This window comes from Caretta caretta, chromosome 2 (genome assembly GCF_965140235.1).
Source record: "Caretta caretta isolate rCarCar2 chromosome 2, rCarCar1.hap1, whole genome shotgun sequence".
Taxonomy (NCBI): Eukaryota; Metazoa; Chordata; order Testudines; family Cheloniidae; genus Caretta; species Caretta caretta.
Genome location: NC_134207.1, coordinates 77,527,983 through 77,554,475, shown reverse-complemented (window position 1 = coordinate 77,554,475; position 26,493 = coordinate 77,527,983). Strand labels below are relative to the sequence as shown.

General features: G+C 40.6%; 2 protein-coding genes across 2 annotated transcripts in view; both read left to right on the top strand.

Moving 5' to 3' along the window:
- Positions 1-4,798, top strand: part of LOC125632400 (desmoglein-4-like) — a 28,824-nt gene extending 24,026 nt beyond the window's left edge. The window contains exon 16 of the mRNA XM_075126147.1: positions 725-4,798. Coding sequence (XP_074982248.1) covers positions 725-1,693 — 969 coding nt within the window. The 3' untranslated portion in view covers positions 1,694-4,798. The remainder of the gene's footprint in view (positions 1-724) is intronic.
- Positions 4,799-20,542: 15,744 nt separating this feature from the next.
- DSG2 (desmoglein 2) overlaps positions 20,543-26,493 on the top strand; it is a 44,520-nt gene continuing 38,569 nt past the window's right edge. The window contains exon 1 of the mRNA XM_048840526.2: positions 20,543-20,798. Within this exon, the coding sequence (XP_048696483.2) occupies positions 20,748-20,798 (51 nt within the window). The 5' untranslated portion in view covers positions 20,543-20,747. The remainder of the gene's footprint in view (positions 20,799-26,493) is intronic.

Sequence of the window (26,493 nt, the reverse complement as noted above, 5' to 3'; positions counted from 1 at the left end):
ACAAATATTAATGGCTAAATTTTCTCACTGCTTTTATCCACTTGTAGTTGTAGTCACCTGTGTTCTGCGGTATTATTATAGTAGGTCACATTCTGCCTGGGAGTTCATGCATGCCAGAAATCTACAATTGGTAGATGACCTACAGGGCACAAATCAGCTGCTTCAGTTCTGGTCCCACTTGAAACATTACAGAGGCATAGCTCTGCAGCTCTTCTGCAAGAGGCACAATATCTGGAAGATAATGCACCATGAACAAAGGTTCAGGGGCCTACTTGTTAACAGGCAAATCACAATGATCCCTCCCATTATGCCTCAGATATTCAACATCTCTTCCTCCTGTTTTTGACACTAAGGCTTCGTCGACACTACACGGCTTTTAGCAACATGGCCGTGTCCACATGGCCATGACGCTAAAAGTTGGCACTTTTGCAGACAAATACTTCCACCCCCTACCAGCGGAGTTCACATTGTTGACAGGAGAGTGCTGCTGCTGACGAGCCGTTTACACTGCCACTTGCCACTGCAAAACTTTTGTCTTTTGGGGCGGGGGGGGAGGGGGGGCCTGTGAATGACAAAAGTTTTGTCGTTCAATTGGCAGGGTAGACAAGCCCTAAGCCATTAAATTCTTTGTGAAAGGCACCAGTATAAAGATTGCTAATATTTGATCTCATCTGATCTACAGAAAAAAGTCAGTCTAATTCTGTTTTCCCTTTTTCTCCTTCAGAAAGCATTTGCCTATGCAGATGAAGATGAAGGCCGACCAGCAAATGATTGTCTACTAATATATGATCATGAAGGAATAGGTACTCCTGTTGGTTCCATTGGCTGCTGCAGTTTTATTGGAGAAGATATCGATGACACCTATTTAGATACATTAGGACCAAAATTTAAGACCTTGGCAGAAATCTGTTTAGGCAAAGTCATCGAACCCATTCCAGGTGTTAGTGCTACCTTTCCGAATATTGAAAGTGATCTAAAGCTGCCACCACCTGGAACTACTATCATCGTTAATGAATCTTCATCTATGCCTCCCACAGTTGGTAGTACAACAATTGTTACCGAAAACACTTACACATCTGGTTCTACGCTACAGCCTGCAAGGCCTATACCTGATCCTTCACTCCATGGTAATGTAATGGTGACTGAGACCTACACATCCGGCTCAACTTTTCAACCACCCACACTTAGTGTCGATCCTGTCCGTGCATCAAATGTTGTTGTAACAGAAAGGGTGCTTGCTCCTGCCGCCGCCTCTGATTTGCGCGGCATTCTAGATATTCCTGATCTAACAGATGGGGCAAATGTTGTAGTCACAGAAAGGGTAATTGCACCTGGCTCAAGGTTACCCCCTTCTTTGAGTATCCCTGATTTAGCAGATGCATCAAATGTAGTGGTGACAGAACGGGTGATTAGACCTGCCTCTGGTCTGCCAGGCAGTTTAACTATTCCTTCTGAGCTATCAAATGCACATAATGTGGTTGTTACAGAGAGAGTAGTATCTGGCCCTGGCATGGGCAGCATGGGGGGCGTGAGCGGTATGGTGGGCATCAGTGGAATGGGGGGCATGAGCAGCATGACTGGTCAAATGCTTAGTGCTGACACTCATCTTAGCCAGACAGTTGGATCCGTTTCCCCTGGTACATCTCGAAGAAGGGTAACAAAATACAGCACGGTACAGTATGCTAATCAGTAAGGCTTCTATTAGTATATTTTTCTGCAGAGATCATGATTTACATTGAAATTTTTAACTCTTACTAAATATACCTAAGTATATTTTTATTATTTATAACTAGCAAATAGTACTAAAATTCCTGTGATTCTTGTCTGAGTAAGAATCTCGTAAAGCTATCCAGTTTCAAAGTGAAACACAGAAACATTGTCAATGGGGGAAAGTTCAGGTAAGCAACTTTAAATATTTTCTTTTATTATTACAAATGCAGTGCTAAAAACAGATGGTGCTTCCTCTTCCATAGCATGGCTTTTGCATATTGTCAGTGTTAAGAGTGAGAATATCATTCATTCAAAACATCGCCCTCCTAATATACATTAGTCAGCGTGCTCTCTATTTCCCTGCCATATTTCTCAGGCAATATGAAAATGGAACAGCACTGGAGCTGTGCTGAAATATTTAGGACCAATTTGAACAGTTAATTTGGTTCAGGAGCAACCGATTTATGCAGAGTCTATCCAGAGCAAAAATTTCATATTGGATATCCATTTCCAATACTTACTCAGCTAAGCTTAAAATGAGCTTAAAATTGGTCCAGGAGAAAGAGCTTAGTATCAGAATGTGTCAGTGAGACGGAATCACTGTATGTGTATCGTACTGACACGCATGAATTTCATATGGCGCCCATGCTGAGATATTTTATCATATTTATGGCCTGTCATGATATCTTTGGCCTTTATTTAAATTAGGATTAATGGCCCTGTGACTGATTAACTGCCCCTCTCCCAGATGTGGTGTGGCAGTAGTGCAGTGCTGTCTCGGGAAAGGGTCATCGTTGTGACTTTTCAACACAGTGTTTAACTAATCACTTCCATTTGCTTGGGGTTTACATTGCATGTTGTCACTATACGTTTTACAAAAAGTTACTTATCCTAAGTTATTCCCTTGCCACTAACCTAATAGAATGTATAGAAATAGTTACAAGCATATAAATACAGTATATTCTCATTACTCACCACTCCTCTCAGTAAATACCAGGACTTCCATCCTGAAGGGTTTGACGCAAAACACACCACAACTAGTCCATCTGATCTGGTAAGGGTATGAAACTATTAGTCATGTCTGTGTCTCCACTAAACTTACTTCCATAGGCTAATCAGCCATGACTGCTATCCTCAGTGACTCAGAGGTTCTTAGTCAGGCTTGCTGCCATCTACTAACCAGAAGATAATCTCCAATTTCTGGATATATTCTGAGTATTATATTATATCTTACTAGTTCTCTGCACTAACAAATCACAAGGAAATATCATCTTAGCTTCATGTTCTGTGGGTACAACTGCAGTTTACTCAAAGTGTTATAATTCTGATTTTCGCAGTAGAAGTCTTTCAGGAGAAGAAAAAACTACTTGAGAAAACATAGCTTTGCTAGCGCACAGTACAGAGACTAGATATTTCATATCATGTCTGTACTTTGCATTGTATTTCGAAAGTGAATTTGAATATGTTAAATGGGAAAACTACATGGAAGTCCTTATGGATTTTATCATCTAAATTAAATTGGGTGTTTAGTTCCTATTTTTCCACAAGATGCCAGCTCAGCCAAAATCTCAATTTGCTTGAAACTAAATAAATACAAACAGTAAAAATCTGGCCTCAGATTTCAGCTGATACTAACAAAAAGTTGGAAATCTTTTATCCATTCCTTAGTGCCTCTGTGGATAGCTTACTAATTGCATATATACATCATAGAATACATGAAGCTGAATGAACAAAATACTGAAATATAGTAACTACCTTGTTTCAATTCTGTACCATATGTAAAGTATAGTAACTAGTGTACACAACAATACTTTAGTGTAAATACAATAAAATTATTCATGGGGCTTGTTTTGTCACTAAACTATAAAATCTGTATTTCTTTTCCCTCTTGCTTTGCTCCTTCAATGCTGATGGGTAAGTTATTGAGGAGTTTACGAGAGTTGTATTAGGATAATCACTTGCTCTCTGACATCACTTCCCATGGGTTAAAAGGGAGAAGGAGACTTAGTCACCTACCTAGATTGATTTATCTCATAAGATCTGGACAAAGAGTTTCTGAGCCTGATGTCGTTTAAAGGCTTTTCTAAATTATGCTTGCTGAAATGCCAATTGGCCCACTGTCAAAGACAGTGTGAAGTGCCTTCTGCAGTGACATTACAGCCACAGATTCCAGTGGCTTCCTGAAGTTTATCATAAAGCCCAAGGCTGCCTCACAAAAGGGTTCTCCCATGGTATTGTATCCAGCTTCAAACCTCTTACAAAGCCACTTGTTGTGCTACATATTCTACACATTAATGCTGGTGTAAGTCTCTTAGGACCTGATTCTGCAATCCTCACTCAAGTTGGGTATCACTTTGGTTTTATTGACTTAAATGAAAATTTTCTCCCCAGTAAGTCCTATGTAGTGTGAGTAAGGATTGCAGGATTGTTCATTGAAGAAGGAAAACAGGTTGCTACTGTACACAGGCTTATGGTTTCATGACTGAGTATTGCAAACTATAAAGTTCAGTACAAAAATCAAATGTTGCCTTTTTCACTAACCAAAAAGCTATTATTAACAAAAATGACTTTGATGTAAAAAAGGATTTTTTCCAAAATATCAGTGTTGTCTAAGTATTTCTCTAATCATGTTATGCAAATCAAAAATATTCTTCCCCCCCATGATATTCACTAGTTGTAAAATTAGGCTTCAGAAACACTTGCTGCATTCTTTCTTTACCCTGTTGAACAGGAATGTTGTATGATGTATCAGTGTTTGAACTAGCTATAGTCTCTTGCATGTCTAGGAATAGAAATGGTTTTAAAAAAAGGAAAAAATGTTAAAAAACCTGGATCTGTTTGATTATACAGTAGTTGCCTTTCTTTGTTAGTAATAATTTCTGCCAACTCTTTTTAAAGAACAGTAGTTTGATGTTTAGTGAAGTGTCATGAAAGAATATGCTAGTGTAGTTTTTTAACACTTGATTTCCCATGGATCAAGCAGCAACAACATTATTCCCTTTCAAACTGCACTACCAATGCATTTCTGAATATTAATTTCTCTTGCTGTGTAATTTCAGCTTTTAAAAAAAGTTTTGTTAGTAAGATACGGAAGTTTTTAGCTTACTACAAATTGTTGAACAAAAATGTATTTGGAAATGTGAGAAATTATTCAGTTTATTAAAAATTCTGTACAAACACTTTTGCTAGACTTATTATTGCTGGAAATGGCATATAGTTTAATCCTCATTAAGAGATATTTAGTTTAATTTTGCTTTCCTTCAATTATTGTATAAAAGTGTGGTTTCTGCCTCGGTTGTTTAATAATGTTGTTTTATAATGCAACCTAAGGGCTGTTCAAGTTAGAAGGGCGAAACTGAATGCGAATATGTAGATTTCAATCCTGCTGCAAGCCTTTCCCACAAAGTATTCCTGCTAAAGTGTGAAGGGCTTGGAGAAGCAGGTACACAGCTTTTATATTTGAGCCTGATCCTGCAATTTTACACAGGATGAGCTAAATCCTCAACTGGTATAAACAATGTAATGCCATTAAAGTCACTGGAGGTATGCAAATTTACACCAGCAGAGGATCTGGCCTGGTTACTTCGATTGGAGCACTCTCTGCCTTGGAACTGCAGGATTTAACTCTTTGGTCTCATTCCTGCTTCTTTTGGAATAAATAGAATTTTTAATATTGGGAGTAGAATCGGGCCCATTATTTGTAACTCAAGAAGACTCATGCTTACAGTTTAAAAATGAAGCATATCATTAGAGAGTCTTCCTGTTTTGTCTGAGACAGTATAACCAGACCCTTGAAATACTTTCTGCTAATGAATTCCCAAACAGCATAATTTCTTTTATATGTTTCAACTAAATTTTACTTGTTAATAGTCAGTTAATGGCACAGAAATAATAAGATAGAGACAAATATCTATTTACAATATGTCATGCTTTTTTAAGACGTGCTGGTCAGGAATTTTTGGCCAAAATGTCTTTTGACAAAAAACACAGTATCTGCAAAATTTTCTGCAAGAAAATTTCAATTATGCCAAAATGTTTGGATTTTCAGTCAGAAAAATTGAAATGACATATTTTATTTGCGGTCAGATCAACCTGAATCAAAACATTTTGGTTGGTGTCAGTTCAACATTAATCTGTTTCTTTTTGCGAATACAGACTAACACGGCTGTTCCTCTGAAACCTGTGTTGATACAGTGCCTCACATGCCCTCATTTGCCTTTATGAGCCAAGCTCCCTTTCTGGATGATATTTCCTATGATACCCCACAGTCTCCCTTTTAGGGGAACTATTGGAGTGCATCTTGGAAAATATAGGCCAGCCACGTAGGCCAGCCCATACAAAAGAATAGGGGCATCAGGCACCTACACTACAACTCCCATGAGACACTGCAGCAACTCAGAAAGACACAGTTTAGTGTTGAATCAAGTCAAAATAAAATAAAACAATTCAGTTCGACAAATGGAAACAAAACATTCTGACATTTCTGAATCAATCATTTTCTGAAATTTCCATTCTATGAAAAATGTTTATATTTCAACTTTTCTACTCAATTTGTGACAAAAACAAATTTTGAAACATTGGAATTTCCCATGGGACACAAATTCTGAATTTCAACTAGCACTACTTTTAAAATGTTCTGTCTGAAAGTAGTATGGGGGGGTTTTTTTAGAAAAGTACATTTCTTAATTTTTAAAAATCTAATTTAGCACTATATTTTGTTGTTAAATCTCGACAGTCTTTCCTTCAGTATTTTATACAACATTGCAAACAATTGATTTAAATATCTGAGCAACAAGTTCTATCTTTTATTAGTCACTGATCATTTTCAAATATATATTGATAATATAGTGACTTCCCTGGGAAGACTGCAATATAATACAAAGAGAGGTACTGGAACTGGCAACATTTCCCCTTCATTTTCAGTGTACTGAGAAGCTCCCATTACTTTTCAGTGTGGAAGCAAAACAAAGGCATAATAAAGGATCAGCTATGCCCCTTCTCTGCACAAGCAACCCCCATGGAAATCTATGGGAGTTATAGATAGCCTATAGCCCTAAATAATAACACCATTGTCCAATTGCACTGAAAACTTATGTTAAAGGAAACAATGACAAAAATATACTTGTGATATTTTCAAAAAACAATCATCTGACCATAAAAAAGTCACTTTCTTGTTGCCGTTGATATTTAAAAGGCCATCAGAGGTATTCTTTGAAAAGGAACATGTAATTCAAGATGTTAAATAAAGTTAAATAAAGTATAAAATGAAGTATTTTATCTAAAAAGCGAAATAAGTACTCTGAAGCTGTTTAACTGACATTTACCATGTAGACTGACTTTTGATATTGATTATGCATTAGCAGATTTATTTGCAAATAAGTTTGTTTCGCTGATTTTATATGTATTGTCTATTGATTGGCTATATTTTTATACTTTCTCAAAAGCCCTAATAAAGTGATATTAAATACACTGTTTTTGTTGCAGAGTTCTTTTCAGCTTGTTCATTAAAGGTTTATTTAAAGTCATTCAAACTCTAGGCGTAACAGATGGTAATTTTACTCCCATAGTTCACAATCCCACAATGAGTCCTTGTGTATGGAGCCCTCTTGGTTTCAGTGGCGCTCCGCACAGGTGCATGGATCTGTCTGCGTGGAGTTCATGGCTAGATCAGTGCTTTAGGAAGAAAGGGAGGTCTTGTGACCCTGGACTGGGACTCAAGAGACTTGGCTATGCAATAGACTTCTTGTGGGACCTTGGCAAATCACTAAATTTCTCAGAACTCTCAGTACCTTGTCTGTAAAATGGGGATGATAATTAATTCCCTGCCTCTTAGGTTATGTCTACACTGCAATAAAAGACCTGTGGCACTGAGGCCCAGAGCCCAGAGCACTTGACTCAGGCTTGTGGTGCTCAGGCTGCAAGGCTAAAAAATAGCAGTGTAGACATTTGGGCTCAGGCTGAAGCCCGGCAAGGAGGGAAGGTCTCAAAGCCTGGGCTGAAGCCCAAGCCCAAATGTCTATGTTGCTATTTATAGCCCAGCAGCCTAAGCCCCGAAAGCCTGAGTCAATTGACCTGGGCTCTGAGACTCAGCACTATGGATTTTCTTTGCAGTATAGACATACCCTTAAGGTGTTGTGAGGATAAATGCATTAATGTTTGTATGGTATTCAGGTACTATGGTGCTGGGCATCACATAAGTACCTAGATAGATTTTCCAACCATGTATCTTTCACCATCTGATACTGTAGGCTACTGAACACCTGCTGCAACCTTCAATGCTGAGAATCTACCTTCAGCGCCCATTAAAACCAGTGGAAGTTGAGGGCTGCCAGCACATTTTGTAATAATTCTGTTGCATTCAATTTGTATTTGATAGTTCCACTACTTCAAGCTCAGAAATACAGTATTGAGCTAGCTTCTAAATTATTTCTGTGGAGTTGAAAGTTTGCCTCATATTGTTCAGTTAACATTCCAATACTACAGTTCTGATGTAAGACAAAAGAACCCTCGGTATTTTTATGAAGCAAAATCAGAACTAATTGATATATAATGGTGCCAGAAATTACTGGATATTAATGTTCTGCCAATATCATTATTTGGGGTATATATTTTAGTACATTTATTTTACTCATTTAATATATTACTCCACATGTGTTACTATCATTGCTAATATGACTTATTGAAACTTGAAATATGAACAAAAAGTCCAGCCCCAACATCTTTAATTAGGTAAAATTCCCACTGAGGTTATGGACCTAAACTGTCAAAAATATTTAAACATCATGAAACAACAAATATGCAACAAAGTATATGTTATCACTGATATTAACCAGAATAGCTTGCACTCTACAGCATACAAAGCTGTGAAATCCTGAGAGTCTAGTGACTATGGGTCCATGGTTCTGATCCTGTTCCCACTGAAGACACTGAAAGCTTTGCCACTAACTTCAGTGGGAACAGAGTGGGAGCCATTTCGGTTTGTTTGGTTTTGGGTTGTGTTATTTTCTTTATATTTGCCATTTAAACCAGAATTTATTGTGCATTTACATAAACCAATAAATAGATTGTGAGAGTATGTATCCTGTAATCATTCCACACAGGGAATCTGGCATAAAAATACATGGCATGTTATGTCTGGCAGAACTGTCATCTTGCGACAGATACTATCTTGCTTCAAACTGTTCATGGTATGTAAAAGAAAACTAACCATTTTCATCAGTACGGTAATGTGACATTTCAAAAGGAAATGACACTTCTAAGTATACATATGAATTTATACACATACATACAATTAATTTGGCATCAACTTTTAAAATGTCATACCTCTGAGAAAAGTAACTGGGATGAGGTTGTTTTTTTTTACTAGTTTGATAAAGCCATGTGTAACCAAAAATAGCAGGCTCAGTGTGAGATGGGGGTTGCAGCATTTTATGGCATATTGTCTTCTACACACATGCTTTTCAGCTGTGATATGACACAGGCTATGCCATACCACAGACTAGCAGTATCATGGTAAAGACTCAGTAAATCCTTCAAGTTTGAAAGTCCCCTTGACTTCATTAGGCATTCTATTCACAAAGGATTGCACCACCATGAACAGGTTCAGCAAAATGCATGGGTGTGACAGGCCTCTCGCTTTCCTGTCATGCATTACATAATAAAACAAAATTTTGTTGCATAATGTTGTAATCTGTAGCAATGTTGATTATTTATGGGGCAAGGCTCTTTTCCCCCAATGCATGGCATCTCCAAACCATACAGCTGCTGTTGAGCGTCTCACCAGTTTTCCTTCTCAACAACTGGGCCTTTTTGGTGAGATTGAACTGTAGATGAATCAGACATAATGGATTTCAGGCCCTATACAGAGTGATTTAGGTTTACCCTTATGTATCCTTAAAAGGATTTATTTGTTCTTGTATTTAATCCAATTCAACTAAGAATAAGTTCTGCTACAAAGGGTACAACACTGACCCCTCTCTCCAATACCCTTAAAGGCTTCTGTAGCATCATGGTATTCTCATTCTACACAATAAGAGTTAAGGCTTTTTTCAGAGTGCTATTTTCTTCCTCCTCAGTCTACTATTTCTCTGATCTAAATCCCTGTTTCTGGAGTGCAGAGTCAGCTACATGAAGCTCCCAACTACTGCGAGCATGAGGAATGTGCAATAAAGCTGAAATCCACCAATCACCAAATCATTCTGAAACCCATCAACAATGTGGTAAAGAACTAACAGGGAAGCACAAAGATGTAGGTGACTATTCTTTCTGCGACTGTCTGTCTTTTGTTTTAGGTTTTAACTCCACGGAGAGAGAGAGAGAAACCTGGGGCCTGATCCTAAGAAGTGTGGAGCACCCTGCGGTCCTCTCGACTGCAGCCCAGCATCTTGTATGGGTAGGCTCAAGCAAAATTTCACTGCACATAAAGTAATACTTTCTAGGGGACAGAATGAGTAGCACCTTACTGTATGGGTAGCCCCAGTGAAGTAAATGAGTTTTCTTAAGGAGAAAGATGCTACTTAACAAGAGTAAAGAAATTTGGCCCTAGCGTAACAACAATATTGTGGTTTACCAATACCTGTAGTTTAAAGTTATTTTGTAGAAAAAACAGAAAAACTTAGCAAGTAAGGAGTCTGGATATTTTATATTTATTTTTAACTGACCATTAGACATTACAGAGCCAAACATCATGCTGTCTTTACAATTTCTTTGAAATCTACCGGTAGTCATGAACTCATTATTCTAATGACAGGTTTCAGAGTAGCAGCCGTGTTAGTCTGTATTTGCAAAAGGAAAAGGAGTACTTGTGGCACCTTAGAGCTAACAAATTTATTTGCGCATAAGCTTTCGTGAGCTACAGCTCACTTCATCGGATGCATCCAGCATCCGATGAAGTGAGCTGTAGCTCACGAAAGCTTATGCGCAAATAAATTTGTTAGTCTCTAAAGTGCCACAAGTACTCCTTTTCCTTTCATTATTCTAATGTTCATCAGAATCCAAAATGCCACCCTTACTCGCACTGGGTAAGATTTTTCAAAAGCACTTAAGTGATTTAGGAGCATAACTCCCATTGAAAATTAATGGAACATGTGCTCCAAAGTAACTTAGACTCTTGAAAAGCCCAACCACTGAGTAGGATGTTACTCACATGCGTAATCCCATCAAAATTCACAGGAATACCGAGGGTGAGAAAGATTACTGAAAAAGACAGTGTAACTGGGTATTAAGTGAATCATTTACCTAGGAAGTCTTGGCTATTCTATACCACTCTTACAGTTTTTTCTTCTTAACATATTTTATCCTTGATGTTATATCTTTTCTAGTTCATTTCCATTCAGTATTTGCCCAAATAGAGAAAACAGATCAGTTTGTGTTATAAATAAGGAAAGAAAGAAAAGTATGTTGGACAGATGACAACAAAGGAATAATGGTGGACTCTGTGGTTTCAGACATCACCGGATGTAAGTTAACATTTAATTTCAAAGGCTGAACTTATGTAAAATGTGAAAAACAATAATGTTTAAAAGTAAAATTCCAACTTTAACAACTGATAGAATGAAATGCTGAGGTTTATGAAGATTTTTATTAGAGAGCATCTCCTGTACAGAAAATCTGTCTGATGGCAAATACCCTTTGATAAGTACAGGAATAAGAACCTCCCTGCAATAACAGTTTTTCTCTCTCCTTTCTAGATAATGACAGTATCTTTTCCCTTCATTCTCTAGTAGGACTCCAAAACTCGAAGCCCCTGTTGTGCCTTCATATATTCAGTTTTCATTGTATCTGGTATTTCCTAGGAGTTTAAGCAAACAAATTGGTCAAATTGTATTTCTTATTCAAATTGCAGTGTAATCAAGTTCTTTCAGATGAACTAATGGGGCAAATCATCCCATGGTTAAAAGTGCAGAAGGAAATCTCTTACTGGATCACATCATGAAGATCCACCATGTCACTCTGTCAGGGCACTGGGAAGAGATCCCACTAGAAAAAGCCATGGAGTCTGCTGGCAAACCTGGCTGATCCCCAAAGATCTGCAAGGATTCTGGCCTCCCAGTGGCTCTCATTGAAACCACACTATCAGGGACCCCTTCCAGCCACAGCTGCCCCATTGGGGTGGGGTATATAGAAAAGATAAAACAAACCTGAGCTGTATTTACTTTCCCTATAAATCTCTACAGGTTTGAAGAGAGGACAATGTGTGTGGTCCTCCAGCCCCTCTGTTCTCCCTCCCTTTCCCCGAGAGTGGACTCAGACCCACCGAGGACATTCTATATGATCCAAAGAGTGGGTGGAAAGTTGCCCTGGAGATAGATTAATTCCTCCTTTTGCTTGGAAAAAAAATAGACCACGTATGGGGGCAATCCAGGCCATTATGAGGGATTTGGGTAAGAAAAAATCATAAATTCAGATTACCACAAGGAGTACAAATTTCCTGTTCTCCCAGAAAATATTCAGATAAAGGTCCAAATTCTACCCTAAAATTTTCACCACAGAATCTAGGCAAGAGGATAATTTGGGGTGATTTTGCAGCTCACAATAGTCTCTAGAAAAATCTTGATATGACTACATTCTACCTGATTGAAAGATAATCATAGAATATCAGGGTTGGAAGCGACCTCAGGAGGTCATCTAGTCCAACCCCTGCTCAAAGCAGGACCAATCCCCAACTAAATCATCCCAGTCAGGGCTTTGTCAAGCCTGACCTTAAAAACTTCAAGGGAAGGAGATTCCACCACCTCCCTAGGTAACACATTCCAGTGCTTCACCAGCCTCCTAGTGAAAAAGTTTTTCCTAATATCCAACCTAAACCTCCCCCAGAGCAACTTGAGACCATTACTATAATGGATCTCTCTGTCCTCCAATTTGTACTCTCCAATCCTTAAAAGGAGATAGGAGTTAGGAGAAAGAATTTCAGACTAACTGCACAACTTCCAATGCTATCTGCCTTCAGACACTGTTCTTTGCCTACTATTCAAATATGCCTTTTGGAATGGACAGCTTGGTTTCTGTAGTCCGTTCTGATGTGGAGCTACTGGGATATGTGAAGTTATGTGAATGAAAAGCTTGCCATGCAAGTATCAGTATTTAATAGCTTTGGCATGGGACATTACAGGGATTTTTGCTTCAACTAAATGCCAGCTATTATGTACTGCAGAGGAAAAGGATGATCAACACTGTGCTCCTGTCTTCCCTTCAGACCACCTTCATTTCCTATAGATAGCTGTGTTCCCTAAGGAATAGCTTCCCTGTAGTTAACTCAGGTAATTGCCACTCAGGTCTGAGCACCTGAGTTAGCTTAGCCCAAGTGTGAGCAGCCACACTGCAAAGTCCTGCCTGAGTTACTGTGTCCTCACTGGTGCTGCATTCAACCATGTGTGTCACTAGGATTTTGGGGGGCATATCCTGTGTTTCTTTTGTGCTGCAGTAAGCTGAGTCACTATCATTTTTTCCCAGTGAATTGTGGGAGAAAACTTATCTGACTTTTGGGGCACACAGGAAGGAATTTTGAGAAAGTACTAGAAGACTATCAGCACCTGAGTGGTTTAGTGTGCATCTTTACTGCCAAATGGACAGGTTACCAGCCCAACTGAAAGTGGAACCCAAGTTCTTGCCTTCATCCTCAGCCACGTAAGTTAGCCGGTGTTGAAAGCACCACTTACCTTGAGTGAGACATTTTTGTGTGTGGAACAGAGGGGAAATAAGAGCAACACCAGTGTAAGAACCCAGGCTAACTGCAGTGAAGACATATCCTAAGAGTTCAAGCAATTCCCAGGCTAATTCACTTGACACTATGTGATATGCCCTCTCAAAATCTATACAACACTTGCACAGATCTCCTCCTTGAACAAAGCATTCTGTTGCATTCAATTTGCATTTGATAGTTCCAAAGAGAGTTGTCTCAGAGTGAAGAAGTGATCAGCACTTCTATGTCTCATTCAGAAATAGACTTGATTTTCATGTAGTCTTTCACTCAGCTGTCTTTCCCTTTTTCCTCAGCTCTATTGCAAGAACACCAACTCTCTAACCTCTTGATTACTAATACTTTTGTCGGTCTCTCGTCCCCTTTTCCAAACTTACTATACAATGAAAATATTATTGCTTGTTTCCAAGCCTTAGGCATTTTTTCCTGATCTCTAGGTACATTTTTTTCAAGTCCCGTGCCTTTGGCCAGGTATATACTAGAAAAGGATTTCTGATAAATCTATACTGGTATAACTATACCAGCGAACACTCTTAGGCTAAAGCAGTTTATACTGGTAAAAAGTGAGGTAGGTAGTATATCTTATACGGTCACCAAACCTGTAATAAGGTATACCAGCAAAAAGATTTTTGTATCAGTATAATTGTGCCTAAACTAGGGTGTTAGCCAGTGTAGAAATGTCACAAAATAATCACCCCTCCTCCAACCAACATTGCTATACTGGAAAAAGTTTCTAGCATAGACATGGCCTTTAACACTAAGGGGGAAATCCTGCTTCAACTGGAGTCAACAGCAAAATTCTTATTGTCTTCAATGCGAGCAGTAGTAATTTCCTCCCCTATTCAGGCTGCAATTTGTTTGCAGAAGCTGTTTATTGAATAACTACAAAGATGATCTGTAAATATCAAAGTCTGTTTGTGAATGATTCACAAACAGAAAAAAGGGATTGATTCACAACATATATGTCTATCAATAGCTTTAATTTAGCTTACTCCTTCCAATGTCTGGCTACCCTACCTGAGCTTACCCATAAAGAGCATCACTGTGTACTTTAATGAAAGATGTTTTAGATAACATACAAATCCATATCAAATGAGCTGTGTTGTAGAGTGGATTGAAACAACAAATGAATTGTTCTGCCACTCTCTTTTCTGTGCAGTGGAAGGGCCTTTCTTTTTCGGACTTTGGTACAATGTCAGAAACCTGTGTTAAAGAAAAGAATTTTGTCAGGTTGTAACAGCTTTGCCAAGCAAACAGGTCACTTGTTCAACATGCCAACTGAAATGTGTAATTAGAACTCACATAATTTAAATGAATTATAGTTAAGCAACTTTGCTATACAAGGGAACAATCAGTTTTCTAGTAACACTCCTGCACAGGGACTGCACACTTCCTTTCCTATATCCATGCTGCCCAAGCAAAAGCCTGATTCAAAATTCATTGAAATCAATGGGAATCTTTCCAGTGGTTTCAGTGGGCTTTGGATCATGCCATGAAAGCCAAGTTCTGCATTTGGCACCCTGTTCTGTAGTATCTCCCTACAGCGTCTCCCTGAATTACAGGTAAAATTTTCTAGAATTATCAACAGCATTCCCTTTGCAGCCTGCCATAATCACGGAGCCCAAAGGATCAGAGTATGGCACAGCTGCTGACATCTAGCTACTATTCATTGGTGCCACAAAATACAAGGTTGACAAAGAAAAGGAGGAGGAAACAGACAGTAATTATGACAGAGAGAACACAGAATAGGGACGGGAAGAAAGTTAAGTGGGAAAGAAAGGAGACAGAGATTGAGTTTGAGAAGAGGTAGAACAGAAGGAGGAGGGAAATTATTCCAGCCAGTGAAAGGGAAATAAACACCCTGAATTTATTAAAAAGATCTGAATAGAGGAGACACAGAAAGGATCAACCAAATACAGTTTATGAACACAGAAGAATCAGAAGCATTTTTGTATGTGTCCAACTATAATCTGTTTAGTAGAAAGTAATGACACTGAACCACTCTTCCCTGTCTGTACTTTATACTTTTCAACCAATATTCTCACATAGGCCCAAACCCCGTAAGCTCTTAAGCACAGGCATAACTTTGTAATTAATGGGGTTACGCCTGCTTAAAGTTAAACATGCTTAATGGATCAGGGCCTTAATACAAAAAGTTTTTCTCTTAATCCTATTAATAATAATAATAATAAATTTATAAATAAGTAATAATAAATTTTTTACTTAAAATTTTTACTTATGATACCATTTTCTATCAGTAACTCACAAATCACTTTACAAAGGAAATCAGTATCATTATCCCATTTTACAGCTAGGGAATCTGAGACACAGAGGTGTAATATTTAAACTCAATAGGTGTTAAAATTAATAGTAGTTAGAAGCGAATTCTTGTGCAACTCTGTGAAATCTGGGCAACACCCTTTAATTGCAAATACTTGAACAGATCATTGACAATAGTCACAAGAACTGTGTGGTAAGAATTTTAAAACAATGGACCAGGGTGGAGTGTGATTTTTAAGACAATAAAAAAATATTCTCATATTACCTTAATATGACATACAATGAGCTCGGAGCATTTCATCACAGCTAGACTCTGGATTTCCTGCTGTACATGAAGTGAGCTGTAGCTGACGAAAGCTTATACTCAAATAAATTGGTTAGTCTCTAAGGTGCCACAAGTCCTCCTTTTCTTTTTGCAAATACAGACTAACATGGCTGCTACTCTGAAACTTGTTAAATACTGTACCTGTTCCATTTAATTCAACAACTTGATTTTAAAAAATTATAGATGATTGTCAAGTCTTTGGTTTCAACACTTTTAAAGGCATTATAACAGATTTTCATTGATTTCATAAGGAAGTAGGTTGGACCCTGGATGTTTTAATCTAACCTCCCCCCCACTCCCTTCTTCCCCACCCCAAAAAAAGAAATTAATCATATGCTAAAATTGTTACTCTAGCTTTACTCAGCATGAAATGAGACTGGCACTCATGAGTGATCACATGAGAATGTTTCACTGGAAGTACACAGGTCTCATTACTGTCACTCAGAAGATGGCGCTGGATGTGCTCATAATAAATACTGTAATACTGTGACTTATTACAAAAATAATATTTTTATGAAATTGTGTATTTGTTGTTCAATCTATATGAAGAAAATTATATGGATGTTTAAACTTTTAGAAAGGAATAGCAATTTAGGGCCTGCTCCAATGCTCATCAAAGTACAGTAGAACCTCAGAGTTACGAACACCTTGGAAATGGAGGCTGTTCGTAACTTTGAAATGTTCATAACCCTGAACAAAATGTTATGGTTGTTTTTTCAAAAGTTTACAACTGAACACTGACTTAATACAGCTTTGAAACTCTACTATGCAGATGAAAAATGCTGCTTTTAACCACCTTAATTTAAATGGAACAAGCACAGAAATAATTTCCTTATCCTACAAATCTTTTTTTTTCAACTTTCCCTTTATCTTTTTAGTAGTTTATGTTTAACACAGTACTGTATGGTATTTCCTTTTTTTATTATTTTTTTTTGTCTCAGCTGCTGCCTGATTGTGTACTTATGGTTCCAAATGAGGTATGTGATTGACTGGTGTGTTTGTTACTCCGCACTTCTCCTGTAATTGGAAAGACTTACACTGTCTTCCATGGACTGTGGATGGGGCTTGGTCATTTGTAGATTTCAATAACGAACAGGGTGTTATGCAAAGAAACTCAGCCTGAGCTGAGCTCAGCTTTGGAGCACTTCCGTATTGTTTTTCAGCATGTTTGAACTTTGAACCTATACCAGCTAGCAGAAGGATACAAGCACCTGTATCCTTGTATTGTTTACCTGTATCATGTATAAACTGATTTCCTGGGCCATAATTGCAGACCAGTTTTAGAGCTAACGTTAGTAAAAGTACTGAGATTCTATTTTAAACATTTGTAATTCTTGAATGAAAGAAGCAAAATAAGTGCAAATTATTGTAATTTTTAAGGTGTATACCATGTCTTGGAGAACAGGACTGAAGCCCTTAATATTATCTATATTTTTAATTGTGTGAGTTAAAGGTAGATTCAAAGCTCTGGGTATATTATGATTGACAGCCTAAGAGCACCAGCATCATTACAATGTAAATGAAAGTGTCTCATTATATCAAAGATCCGTAAGGAAAGCTGGGAGGCTAGTTTATAGCATATATCGGTGAAATTGAATGGATGGTCATGTGGTGAAGGGACTAGGATGGAAACAGATAGATGTGAATTTAGCTCCTGGATCTGCCCGATGTCAAATGTGAACTTGGGAAAGTTACCTCCATACAATAGGAATAATATTTTCCTATCTTAAAAGGAAGCTGATATACAGATAAATTCATAAAAATGTTTAGGTATGTCAATAATGAGTGCTATAAAAATGATAAACAAGAAATCAGGAAGCTCAGCATTAGTGGTAATTGAAAGTATTTGCAGGAGCTTTGACTGACCTATGTGAATGTTATCAGCATCACAAGTGCAGGTCTGGCAGAAGGAAGTTTCTGGGAGCACAGCTTCCACATACTCCCTGGCTCTAGTGGCTGATCTTTCTCTGGCTGGACTCTGGGGGACAAGAGTTACTGCTGCTTCCTGGCAGCTCACTATTTCTGCATCTGGCACTACTCCTACAAAGGCTTATGCATGTGAAATCAGTGAGATTACACAAACGAATAAAGTTGCACACTTGACTAAGTGTTTGCAGGACTGGGGCCTCAATACTTGACATGGGTCTATTATTTTTAATTGATTTTAAATGGAAATGAGAAGGTTTCACTTTATTTTAACGCAGAAATTATTTTGATTAGTTGTAGAAATGTATTCCACTAACAAATGGCCCTAACAAATAATTAGCACTTGCATCAAGGTTCCACTTGGCTACATTGCAGAGCACAAAAAATTACCAAAAAATTTTGTAGTAGTCTATTAATCTGCAAATGAATGAGCTTTCCTTACAGATCTTTGACATGAGACACGTTCATTTACATTATAATGATTCTGGAACTCTTAGGCCGTCAGTCATAATATACCCAGAGCTTTGAACCTTGGTATAGCTCACCCAATTAAAAATACTGTATATAGATCATATTAAGGGCTTCAGTCCTATTCTCCACTGCACACCTTAAAATTATAATAATTTCCACTTATATTGCTTCTTTCATTCAAGAATTACAAAACTTTAAAATAGGATCGCAGCACTTTTACTAACATTAGGTAAGCCTCAAAGCATGTTTGTGAGGAACAAAACCATTAATGCACCCATTCACAAGTAGCTACACTTCGGCATAGAGAAGTTATGTTCCTTGACCAGTGAGACTGTAACGCGGGGCAGAGCTAGGAATATAACACTGCAGCCACTGCACTTGGACATGTGGTATCACTGATTTTTTTCTAAGCAGCAATATGATGTGCATAGAAAGGCAGCAGCAATTTCTATATCACTATTTCCTAAATCAACAAAAGTGAATACATTCTGAGGTAATGCTGGTTCTCTGGCCTCAACTTACCATTTTGTGTCTAACTATTGCAGTTGTTTCAGATGGAGTTATTTACGGAGATGCTGCATGTATGATGCAAAATGCTCCTGGGTAGCTATTCCTCTGAAAGAGTCCGAATTCTGTTCATGATATTAGAATTGGTTAATTCAGAAATGATGTGAAAAGGTATTTACCACAGTTGAATCTGACCTAATCAATGCTAATTAATCAGCATCTATCGCATAAAGGCGTCCAATCCTTGTAAAAGTAAGAAGCATGCTTACCTTAATTGTCCCGTCCCCCCTCCCCCCGGAAATCATTAGATTCTGGACTGCTGGGTGCTAATTAATCAGGTGGTGTTGAGCAGAGAGCAGTATCAGAAAGGGATACAAAGGAAACGGCTTGCAGGGTATGGAACACAGATTAGGAGCATCATCAACATTGGCAGGCTGTGTTGGAGCAATTCTTCTTACCACTTTTCCATGAGTCCATGTTTTCCCTGGGAAGCCGCATTCCTCATTAATGAAGGCTGCCTCTTTGTGAAAGGATTGGCTGTGAAGCATACTCCGCTTGCTATGACTTGTGGTGTTCTTGCGGGCGGAGGGGAATGGAACGAGCCTTCCCTATATTTGAAACCCTCATCCAAACACCTGTTCAGCCCAAACCTGCCCAGAGACAAAAGCATGACTATGTGTGAAGAATCCTTTGGGAAAGCTACCCCGCAGCGAGTGGGGATAAGCCTTGTGGCGTGAGAAGCAGAGGCACGTAACAATCAAAGATCAACATAGAAAACAAGTCTGTTTATTAGAGAAACTCGGTACTGACCAGGGTGGGGAGATAGATAGATAGATTTGCCCAGATCCCCATCGGAAAAAGAGTAGCTGCAACATAAAAACAAAACAAAAGTTTTAATAAAAGTTCTCGCCCTAGAAAAAATCCAAGGAGCGACCAGGCCTAGAGGATAAACAACCCCCCGATCCCGGTCAGTGGTCCCTCCAGGACGGGAGGGAAGTATTGCGCCTGCCAAGGCTGTAGCTGATGGGTGAAGGAACAGAGCCGGGCAGCGTCCAGGGCTGGTGAGCGCCGCGGTGTGCGTGGCAAGAACCCGAGGAGCGCCCCGGGAAACGGGCCAGGGCTCGCTGGGACAGCGGGGCCTTTCCCAGGTAAGCAGCTGCGTTGTCTGTGGCTGGCGCTTCCACAAAACACCCCCATTCGTTCCCCGCTCCGCGTCCCCACCCCGCCCCGGCGCTCGCCGTCGGGCGCCAGGGGCGGCTGTGGCGCAGCCAGCGCTTGAGTTCACAGGCGTATCGCCGGCCGCTTGGACGTTGTCTCCTCCCGGCCTTATTGTGTCTTCCCCGGACAGAAGCCCGAGGAGCGGTTCCCACCGGGCTCGGCCGCGCCGCGCGGCGAAGGGAAACTCGTTCCCACCGGGACGCTGCGGTCTCTACAAGCAGAGGCGGCGGCGGCTGAGGGGCCCGGCAGCTTCCAGCCCCCGGCTCCGGTTAGTCCGCAGCCCGGAGGGAAGCAGGGCGGCCGCTGCCCCTCCCCCTGTCCCGAAGGGGCCTGGGAGACGTCACCTCCCCGCTCCCCCCTCCCAGCCCTGCCTCGGAGGAAGGCGGGATTCACCTGCGCCCTCCCCCCAGGTGTACAAATGTCAGGCCAGCCGCCCCGCGCGCCGCACTCCACCCCTCCGCGGCTCCCGCGTGCCGGCTGCCTCAGCGGGCGGGGGAAGGAATCCCGCCCCGGACTGAGTCCCGTCCCGGGCGGCGGCCGCTTTGGGCACAGGGCAGCGGGCGCCGGGGGAAAGCGGGCGGGCGGGCGGGAGGGCGACTGACTGACTCGGCCATGGCGCGGGTCCCGGCAGCCGGAGGGCTGGAGGCGCTGCTGCTCGTCACGGTGAGTCCCTAGCCCCGCGGGGCGGCGTGGGCCGGGAGGCGGCTCCGCGGTCACGCAGCCCGGCCGGAGGGGCGGTGGGGGGCGAGCGGGGCGTAGCTGCCGCGCGAGAAGCGCCTCACAGGGTTGCACGGGGCCGAGGGCGACTTGCACCTTTTCCCTCCCGCCACGCCCGGCCCGGCCCGGCCCGCAGCCGCGCCGCGCCTCGCCCCGGCGGGCTGTTCTTGCCTTCAGGCAGCAGCGGCGGTAATGGCGGGCGCCCTGCTGGTGGGGGGCATTCTCAGCGCTTCGTTACTGTCGGGTTTTGCACCTGTACCGAGATGTTTGGGGTGTGTGTGTTGTTTTTTTTTTTTAAATAGTTGCTGAGTAGCCTGGGGTGCGTCTAGGAATGTGCCTGGCGGCGGGCGCGGTTCTTTTACTCCGTCTTCCAGCTGTTAAATGTGACCATTCCCACCCCTCACCCTGGCGGGTCTGCCTTGAGTGTTTGGACAGGACTCTTAACTCAGTGCCAGGTCTCAGAGGGGTAGCCCTGTTAGTCTGTATGAGCAAAAACAAGGAGTCCTTGTGGCACCTTGGAGACTAACCGATTTATTTGTTGGTTTATTTTTCACTCTGTGCATCTGATGAGGTGGGTGTTAGCCCGTCAAAGCTTATGGCCAGATAAGTTTGTTAGTTTCTAAGGTGCCACAACGACTACTCCTTGTTTTAACCCAGTGAGGCTTCCATAACCTATCATAGACTAGCAGGGTTGGAAGGGACCTCAGAAGATCATCTAGTCCAACCCCCTGCTCAAAGCAGGGCCAATCCCAAATTTTTGCCCCAGATCCCTAAATGGCCCCCTCAAGGATTGAACTCACAACCCTGGGTTTAGCAGGCCAATGCTCAAACCACTGAGCTATCCGTCCTTGCCAGTTCTATTGGTTTTGTTTTCACCTATCTTGAATGGATACTGCTAAGTTAAACAAAACTTTCCAAATGAAGAACTCCTTTTACTGACATTATTAATATCTTAGATTTTTTTAAAAATTCTCTTAATAAGATAATGTGCTGTTTATAGTCCAGCTGGTTGGAAACATAATTGCCATCCTATGGAAACTTTTGGGGTTGTGGTGTGAGGAGGGAAAATAATCCTGCGTTGGGATGAAAAGTCAAAATTTCAAAAAATGTCATGGAACAGCCATGGGACTGCGCAGCCCATCAGGTTAGGAACTGGGTCAACTGGCCTCCCTGCCAGCCTTCCATTAAAAGTTTTGATGCAATTGGTACATTCCTATGAAAGATTTTGCTTCCACTGAAATCTCCATTTTCAAATGGAAAACTGTTCAGCTGAAATGTTTTTGACCCATGCCATTTATAGTTTCCTAAGCTTCAGACAACTATAGGGACACAGTCAACTTTAAACAGTCACCTTTGTTGGAAAATATTTTATTCGCTGTTGTAAGAGTTACAATGGGTGAACTTACAAATTTTAACTGGTTTGAAGTTTTCACTAGTTGTACCAGTATTCCTGATCGTGCAGGGGATACACATGTGTGGCCCCGTGCTCTGATGCACAGACCATTGGCCTTTGCTAAACTAGGAAAAGGGTGCTTTTTCTCAGCTGAGTTAGCTCAAGCCTAGGCAGGACCATAGGCTATAACCCAACTTGTTAGAAATCAAGCTAATAGTGCTAAATTGCATCTACATTAGTGTCAGATGGGATATTCCATCAGATAAAGCTAGCTCAATTGAAAAAAACACCTTTTTTCCTAGTGGTCCATCTGAGCAAATCCGATTGGAAGATCAGGGTCATTTTATAATATTTTAAATTTATTATGTATAAAGAAGGTATTGAAAGGTTTAAATTCTACATGTCCTCTACCTTAGAAATATCAGGAATGTTCTCTCTTCTCTTCCCTGGTTTGCTGAAGGTATCTTTGGAGAACTGGAAATAATGGGAGATTTCTTAGCTCTTAGTTAAAGGGGCTGGTGTGTTGAATCTGTAACAAAGAAATCTTTTCTTTCAACATTTTGTGTCTCATCTGAGTCAGTGAGGACTAAACAAAAACAAGAGTTTTAAGGAGTGGCTAAATTATGTTCCCAAAACATTTGTTCAAGTTTCACAATCATGACATCACAGGTATCAAGGAAGTGAGAGAAGGCCAGGTATCCACAGAGGGTTTTGTTTGTTTACAAAAAACAGAATGACAAGATGTGACTCTCCAATGTGAAAAACATTTGGTGGGGCAAACTTTCAGGCCTTCTTTATACATCCCAAGGAAGCAAATATGGGCTCTTTCCTTCCCTGCCTTTTGTTTTGTTTTTGTTTTTAACTTTGCAGGGCAAAGTTAGTTTTGTAAAAGATAGTTTTTACAAATTTTAAGTTTGGCCTCATGCTGTCTCTTAAATAATATTAGTTTCTGTCACACTGACTTGTAGTGGAAATAAAACGTGGTGACTGGGTTGTCCCCTTCTGTGATGAAAGCCATGGGAAGAAACTATTTGCAAAGAAATCCTTGTGGAGATTTTTCCCACAGCATCCTGTCAGGAGCAGTGTTTTCTCCCCAAACCCATAGAAAAGTATCATGCAGCCTGATGGATTTCCCCAAGTTTTTCACAGTTGTAGGGCGACATGTGGGGGGCCAGGACTGTCTGCTTGGAGGCCCTGAACCTCTTCAGGATCTCTGGTCCCTGGCAGCCTGCAGAAAAGTTAATACAGTCCTGCATACCCCATGTCAGTCAACAAGGTGTTAACAATAGTAAAATTTGGCCCCAAATAAAGATTTCAGAATTTGGCTACTATAAGTGATTGGAGCTATATTAACTTTTTGGGCATCTTCTGTAGGGCTGGATGGAGGATGATGTGCATCAGTCCTCCTCTGTGCCCTTGGCCAGCCCTGTCTCTTCTTACCAGCAGTCCCTGCAATAACTATTGTGAACAGGTTAGATAAACATCTGTCAGGTATGGTCTAGGTGTACTTAATTCTGCCTCAGCACAGTGGGGTGGAGATGACCATCCCTTCCAGCCCTATGTTTCTATGATTCAGTTTCCCTGGCTATGCAGTGCCCCAAAGGATGGGGAGAAGTGGCATGTAAACAGAACCAAAGCTTCACACACCAGTCAGCAGAGCGTGCTAGCCATGCAGCAGACAGATGAGTTCTCTAAACCCACATAAGAATATAGCAGAGAGAACATTCCCCTTATACGGCATAGAGCTTGTTCCAGTTTGCTGTGCATCATCTTGTCCCCAATAAAGGGATGCACCTAGATGGCCCTTTGTATGTTGAAGTTGGGGCTAGATTCTGATCTCAGAAACATCAGTGTGAATGGGGAGTAACTTCACCGCAGTTAAGTATATTGGCTCTGCCACCCAAGTAACTTTGGAGGAGTAAGTCTGTATTAACACCAGTGTAAGTGTACCTCTACACTTGAGCTAGAGGTGTAATTTCCAGCTCAGGTAGATATATGCACGCTAGCTTTGATTGCACTAGCATGCTAAAACTAGAAGTGTAGATGCAGAGGTGTGGGCAAAGAGATGGGCTAGCCACACAAGTAAGTACCTAGGGTTCCATGCAGGATTGTACTCAGGGCAGCTAGTCCATCCTATCACCTGCGCTGCTGTGGCCACACTTCTGCTTTAAGTGTACTAGCTGGATCAAAGCTAGTGTGCGTACTTCTACCCAAGCTAGAAATCACACTTCCAGCTCCAGACATACCTTAAATGAGATCAGACTCTGACTCATGGTGTTTAAATAGAGGGCTTTGTTACAAGGGTGGAGTATACTCATTCTCATCCTCCTGAATAGATAATTTTTCTGTTAGCAATTCCCCAGCAAATAATTCTGAGCTTCTGAGTCCACCAATGAAGCTTGAGAACCACCAATGGCAGGTGGTTAAGTGAAAGGCCTTCAGGGATTTCCCTAGAAAATATGCTTCTGTTAAAGAAATCTTAAATTAACACTGAAGAGGCCTGTGTACTTTGATTTTAATTTTAGATATTTATGTGAAATCAGAGCAGTACGTTACATTTTTTACTACTGAGAAATCTTTACTCTCGACCTTGTGATGTATACAGTTTTCCTAATCCTCTGAAAGCCTTTAATGCAAAGCAATACTTTGATGTGAAAACAAAAAGTCAGAAGTCAATACCTATTTGGAAACATCACTCTTCACTAACACTTGGAAGAGTTGTAGACAAAGGAAGTGCCAATATTAAACCAACAGCCCTTTAAAATTTTCTACTAATAAAAAAACAAACACAAAAACCGAAATATCAGTCAATCAGATCAAATCTGTGGTTTGGGCTCTTTAAATGAAAAGATGTCAATTCCACTTACCATATTTAACTGTCTAGTGTTTTGTTTCTATTTTACTTGCTATCCATTGCTTTAAAAGTATCAAGAGAGGGCACATGGTTATTCATGCACTTCAGAGATTTTATATAATACAATCATTTGCAAAGGTTCCCTATCAGGGCACAGCCTGTCCTGAGCACTCCAATCTAGTCAAAATCTACACAGGACTCATCTCACCTCCCACTTAAAAGTATGGGTAAGAGCAGGGTAATTTCCCTCTTGACACCTATTTGTGATTTCCCTGGTAAGTTGCAGCCTCTGGGAAGGGGGGGAGGGGGGGGGCGGAACCAATGGCCAGATTCTGTTCTCCGTGACATCCATTCAGTGTCACTGATTTATAAATAAACTTGTTCAGCGAAGATGCAAAAAGTTTAAGGAAGCAAATTGTCATACAGTTTAAGATTCCGTAGCTTCCATAATATGCATCCTTTATAGAACTTGTTCTCTCACTGTGCCTAACGCCATTGGCATGAATGGTAGTTACGCTGGCTTGTCAAATGTCAGAATATACTCTTTTAATATATGTTAATATACATGAACCATGACAATGCACCTGAAGTCAGATTGACTAGTTCATTTGTGACAGGTTTCAGAGTAACAGCCGTGTTAGTCTGTATTCACAAAAAGAAAAGGAGTACTTGTGGCACCTTAGAGACTAACTAATTTATTTGAGCATGAGCTTTCGTGAGCTACAGCTCACTTCATCGGATGCATACCGTGGAAATTGCAGCAGACTTTATATACACGCAGAGAATATGAAACAATACCTCCTCCCACCCCACTGTCCTGCTGGTAATAGCTTATCTAAAGTGATCATCAAGTTGGGCCATTTCCAGCACAAATCCAGGTTTTCTCACCCTCCACCCCCCCACACAAATTCACTCTCCTGCTGGTGATGGGCTATCACCAGCTGCAATTTCCACGGTATGCATCCGATGAAGTGAGCTGTAGCTCACGAAAGCTCATGCTCAAATAAATTGGTTAGTCTCTAAGGTGCCACAAGTACTCCTTTTCTTTTTAGTTCATTTGTGAACTCAAAGCAGTGATTCTCTGGAGGAGCCATTGGGGTCTTTGTTAAAAGTTTGCCACCAAATGGAAGAGATTCTTTGGGTGAGTTCCCTACCTTTAATGAAGTTCATTCACCTTGTCTTTAGTGGTGATTTTATGGCAAAATTACTCCTGCCATAGATGTTGCCCTCTTACTTAGGTGTGGTTCTGAGAAAGTGATACTGTTTACATGGAAATTAATAGTATCTTCAGTCCTGCACCTCTGGGAAATAGGGTTAATCACAGGGAAATTTTGTGGGAGTCCTACACTAAAATATTGTTGTATCACTAACTCAATGGAAATAATAACACAGGT